The sequence below is a fragment of the Oryza glaberrima genome, chromosome 11 (genome assembly GCF_000147395.1).
Source record: "Oryza glaberrima chromosome 11, OglaRS2, whole genome shotgun sequence".
In the NCBI taxonomy this organism is placed as follows: domain Eukaryota; kingdom Viridiplantae; phylum Streptophyta; class Magnoliopsida; order Poales; family Poaceae; genus Oryza; species Oryza glaberrima.
In genome coordinates this window covers 11,242,417-11,247,796 of record NC_068336.1, presented here as the reverse complement: position 1 = coordinate 11,247,796, position 5,380 = coordinate 11,242,417, and the positions used below count along the sequence as shown (strand labels likewise).

At 42.8% G+C, this 5,380-nt stretch overlaps 1 protein-coding gene across 1 annotated transcript; it reads left to right on the top strand.

The window, feature by feature from the left end:
* The first annotated feature begins 1,683 nt into the window (after positions 1 to 1,683).
* Positions 1,684 to 4,933, top strand: LOC127754962 (shaggy-related protein kinase NtK-1-like). Its single transcript, XM_052280573.1, has 6 exons — positions 1,684 to 3,015; positions 3,378 to 3,528; positions 3,719 to 4,178; positions 4,271 to 4,363; positions 4,486 to 4,534; positions 4,631 to 4,933. The coding sequence occupies exons 3-6, from the start codon at positions 4,068 to 4,070 to the stop codon at positions 4,639 to 4,641; spliced, it is 264 nt and encodes an 87-aa protein (XP_052136533.1). The 5' UTR covers positions 1,684 to 3,015; positions 3,378 to 3,528; positions 3,719 to 4,067; the 3' UTR covers positions 4,642 to 4,933.
* The last annotated feature ends 447 nt before the right edge of the window (positions 4,934 to 5,380 follow it).

The following is a 5,380-nucleotide window of genomic DNA, read 5'->3' as shown; positions in this document are numbered from 1 at the left end:
ATGTGCTCCTAAAACTTATTTCAATTTGTTTGATTTTCGTGTAGGTATTATTGTTGGTTTAGCTACACATGGTGCTCACTGATATACTATTTTCGATGCCATGATATTGTTACATGTTTCGTTTCCTATATACTTATTGTACTTATTGTAGTGCCAAGAAAGCCGACCATCAAAAGCTTTCAATGGGTACAAGCCAACCATTGATTTCGAGGTAGCTGACCATGGACTTTCAATGGGTACAAGGAACCATTGATTCTAAGGGAACTGACCGTGAACTTGTTAAAGGAGGATAAAGGTAAACTGCAATACAACGCCATTTAAATAAACATAATAGATTCTCATTGCCTCAATTATTTTCGATATGTGTTACTCCCTCCATCCCAATATATTACAACCTAGGATGGGATTAGACCCATTCTAGGACTACGAATCTGGACAATGGCTTCCTATGTACCATGCTATGCTATCTAACTACTGCTTTGGAGCATCACTTAATGTATTAATCGCTACACTACTTATGATATGCTTTGCAAATGTGCTAGATTAGTTACATATCTCTATGCGTAATGATTTGTTCTGTTCGTTTGAACTGTTCATAGCATAGTGATAATGTGCTTTTCCTATCATTCTATTGCTTTATATTTCAATGCTTACTTCATATGACTAAATAATAACACCTTTACTCACGATAGGGCGCCGCGAAGCGCGCCTAATGGTCTAGTTAAGATCACGGTCTAGGGTTTAAATTCACTGTACACTCTTCACTCTTCAACCAGTTCAGATCTACTATGGGTGTCCTTTGCTCCCTTGTCGGCCTCCATCGAGCCCCGTTGAGGCCACCGTCCTCTCCACTGCTAGCCTCCTCCAAGCACCGACGAGGCTGCCGTCCTCTCCACCGCCAGCCTCCATCGAGCCCCAACGAAGCTTATTATACATGCTATATGTAGTACAATCTCCGATGCTTGTGTATATGTTTGTATTGCTAAGTACATTATTTCTTTCAAATTGTAACTCGGTGATAGGTTTGATGGTTAACTCTTCAAGATGCATCGATGGTTTTGTGTAAGTTCTCTGAATTTTTTGACAAATTTTAAAATTACTACAACAATGTGAAATGGATGTGAATGGAAATGTAACTGTGAAATGGATGTGAATGGAAACATGATTGTAAAATGCATATGAATGTATTTATGTATATGTTGTTGTGAAATGTATGGGATCTGAGATTATGGGGATGCTGGGAATCATCAATCATAACTCCCCTAACCCCACCGTTTTTCTTCGATTTTTGAATTATTTTTGGGCTATCTCGTTACTTTACACGTCGTTCCTCCTCCTCCCGGCTCCTCGCACGTGCCTGCGTGACTGCTCGTAAGCGGTCACCGGTCCAACGTTTTTTTTGGCGCTGTGGGGCGTGTGCACGCGCCGGTCTCGATGGCGGGTTAGAGCCGGTTGCATTAGTAGGCTATTTTGCAAAAAAGTCCTCATGTTTACACGGGATATCATATATGCCTTACGTCCCATTGTATTTTTTAATGTATAATCTCTCGTATTCCAGGAAAATACAATACGAACGAAGAAGAGAAAATTCCCCTTCTAGGGGTAACGCTGTAAACATGAAAACTATAGGGGGTTTTCCGCAAAACGTCCTAGACTAACACCCCAATCCTGAAACCCTCCCCTCATTCTCTCTCTCTCCTCTCCTCCCCTCCCCTTCTCTCCCATCTCTCCTCTCTCAGCTCAGATTCCGGCTCGAGCTGCCATGGCGGCGGCAGTTACTGGCGGTGGCGGCGGCGGCTTCAGGCGGTGGCTGCGCGGGGGGTGGAGCCAGCGGCGGCTCCCCTCCTTCCTCCCAGATCCGGTGGAGGCGGAGGTGAAGGGTGGAGGCGGCGCGGAGGGTGGATGCGGCGGCGGCCCTCCCCTCCAGATCTGACGCGGATCGTCGTCCCCCCACCGCCGCCGCCGCCATAGCAGGCTCGCTCCACCCCCTAGCCCGCTCCCTCCTCCTCACCGACGGCGCCATACCTCCTCCTCTAAGCCGGCCGGTACGCTCGGCCGCCAGCCCCAGCTTCCTCTCTTCGTCTCACGCCGCCTCCTTCCTCCCCGTCCCTTCGTTCTACTTCTTCACAACCCCCACCTCCACGCCATGACCAACGGATGACATCCGTGCTCGGATAGGTGCGGATGCGCCTAGCGATTTCTCCTCACCAGATCAACCTCCACTGCAGCCTCCTCCTGCCGGATCTGACACCTCCTCGACTCAGCATGCTAGGTGAGTCCCCCCACCATCCCGCTTGCGTCCACTCCAGCATGTCAGACCCTCAGCGTCTCTGGCCCCTCCGGCTTCTAGCTGTCTGGCCTTCATCAACAGCCATTCCTGTAGCTGCTAGAGGTCAACGCTGTCGACTAGGCCTCCATCGGCCATCGCAGGAGCTTCTTGAGCTACTTCCCTCAATCTCTGATTCATGCTCTTATGTAGCCATTCAGAATAAGACATCCAGGCAAAGTCAACGGAAAAAGGTAAGCTGCAGGAATTTCTCTTTTTACCCCACCATTAAGCATTTGGCTTCGACTATTTGCATTTTCTAGGATCTGCCATTTTCCCTAAGGTTCTTTGCATGTCTGATGGCTACAGATGGTTCTGAAATTCAACTATATTTTTGTGTAACCTTGCAAACGGTCCGCTATATATTGCCATTGTTTGTAATTGACATGTGTATACATCAGCTACTCAATCCAGTAATTGCATAATAGTTAATATTTCCTTGCTTCTATCTTATCATGTAAAAAAAATTCCCTACAAAATTAGGCTTTCTCACCATTGTTGCCTTCCAGAATTAACATGGCATGTTGCGTACAAGAATTATCTTTCTTTCTATTTCTATGTTCTATGGAGTTGATGTATTGTTCTATGGTTTACTAGATAGTTGATCTATCAAAATCAATCCTAGCATTCCCAAATTACCTATAACAAGAGGTATTCATGGATCGGTACAACATATATATCTACAGCAGGTTAGTTTCGTTCTGTTTTGTCAACACAGAATCATGAGGAATTTTAGATGTGTTCATTCTGTGATGCTGTCTATAATTCTATATGTATTAAATTTATATGACACGTGAGTGTATATATGCAATGCCATTACGAACTGCTACTATAGTCTCCCTGTGTTCTTCTCTTTGTATACATGAATAACAAATATGGCACAATTTAAGGCAATTGCAGTTTTACAGGCTCTGTGCAAGTAGCTGTTTATTGTTTATGTTTTAACGGTAAATATTTAGTTTTCCCCTGAAGAGGAGTTAGCAAAAAAAAAGTTCTTTCATCTGAGATGCTTATGATTTGTGGCTAATGTCGTCTTAGTCATTCTTGTTAGGCCGAAGATCCTAGCTCAATATTCAAGGAATAGATTCCCTTCATTACTCATGTTAATGTTGGGAGGGGCAACCCACTATACTCAGCTCGTGGATCTTCATGAATGGAGCTGCCAGCATCATAATGACAACCAAATAGGAGTACAAGATAAGGTAAATAGGTAGTGGGGATCGTTCATGTCACTTGCTCTCTGTTTTTCTCCTTAGGGAAAAAAAGTTAATCTTTCCGATTATTTCGTTCTATTCATTAATTATATGTACTTAGCAAATTGTTGTGTTGTATATGTATTGCCATTTTGACATAATAAAAAGATTCCATTTGATCATTTCCTGAACCATGCAGGAATAATACTCCGAGTCTCTGATCCAACTCTTCTGCTCATGAAACTTACAAACACCAAGTCAGTTGACTGCTGCAAGCAGTATGGTCTCTGTAGCCAATGCACATATAGCTCTCCCATGAGTGTTTCATGCTGGTGGTCATATACTCGTATTAACAATGCGTGTTAGATGCACCGAGTTGCTAGCAGTGTGGAGTAATCCTTCTCGTTTGCTGCTTGCATTGTAAACCTTGCGGTTTCACTTTTAACTGATGTTTTGTTGTTGACGATCTCGCAGGTCGACTGATAGATGCATTGCGGAATTCTGTGTGGATGCAAAGCTGACTCAACATTGTTTAGCTTTTATAACAGATGGCTTCAGTAGGGGCTGTGCTATCTGGGTTAAAGAACAGCAGCTTCACCACAATGGGTGCTGAGAAGTTGCCTGATCAGATGCATGATCTGAAGATAAGGGATGACAATGTAAGTTTTATTATGACGAGAAGTGCAATTTCTTCTATGTGCCATGTGAATTTGACTTCATTGTAACATGTTAAGCTAAATGGTAAATACAGGAAGTTCAAGTGACTAATATTAACGGCAAGGGAGCAGAAACCGGCCACATAATTGTCACAACTACTGGTGGCAGAAATGGTCAGCCGAAACTGGTGATTTCTTGGTACAATGTTGTGATTTCAGAACAAATGCTATCGACCATTGTTATCTGAAACTGTTCATCGATTATAAAGCAATCTTCATTTCTAATTCATATTCTTGGATAATCCTGCAGACAAAATGTAAAAGTGCTTGGGAAGACATGTTGAATACTGAGCATGCAGGTAATCGAAAGAAAAGTTGAAATGGATATATTATGCCTCCTAAGGTATTAAGCAATCATCTGTTTTGTTCTAACTCACGTATGCCCTATGTTTCAGTGACCTTCTGAAAGATAAAACATGTTTACACGCTTGAATAGCGAACCATTTGCATCTTGCAGCTGCGCTGAACTGGTTTGAAGATGTTTGCAGACAGAATTGTGGTTTGTAATGAGCTCTTTCCACTTGTAGTCCTTTATGGTGGAGAAGAATGCCAATCATAGCATCCACTAAATGACCCATTTGAAAGTGTTTGTCCTTTTTGTTGATGAAAATTATAGCCCAATTCACTTTTTTATTGTTCATCTTTGTTGGTGTGTTGTCTTCTATTAAGCCACTTAATGGATTCACAAGGACTACTTATACTTTATTGTACTCTGTTTATTAAACAAATGTAGACCGTATTTATCAAAATATTATCTACTATCTAACCATTTTATGCAGAACTATTTGCTATCGCGCGCGGCGTGGCGCCGCGCTCTCCTTTCTAGTATATATCTATGTTTCTGTTAATTGCAGCAAGCATGGCTAGCAAATGCCTAACACTAGCCAATAAAATGGATCTATTTTTTTTTATAAATAAACTCATCGGTGTCAGGTTAGAAAAAAAATCATGTCACGAGTCACGACTGCGAACAACTTTGTCGTTTCTAAACAAGAAGCCGTCACCGATTAGTTATCTGTGACGGTACCCCGAGAAAGGTGACCAAGCCTTGTCGGTGACGGTAGCTCTCCCGATAAAGATGAGTTTTCACATAACTGATCACTAATCCGTGGCCAGACCGTCCGCATCCGTGACCAGACCGTCCG

Coding starts and splice junctions, on each gene's coding strand:
- LOC127754962 (XM_052280573.1), top strand. CDS start 4,068: ATGGCTTCAGTAGGGGCTGTGCTATCTGGGTTAAAGAACAGCAGCTTC. Junction 4,179..4,270: donor TGAAGATAAGGGATGACAAT/GTAAGTTTTATT, acceptor TGGTAAATACAG/GAAGTTCAAGTGACTAATAT. Junction 4,364..4,485: donor GAAATGGTCAGCCGAAACTG/GTGATTTCTTGG, acceptor ATAATCCTGCAG/ACAAAATGTAAAAGTGCTTG.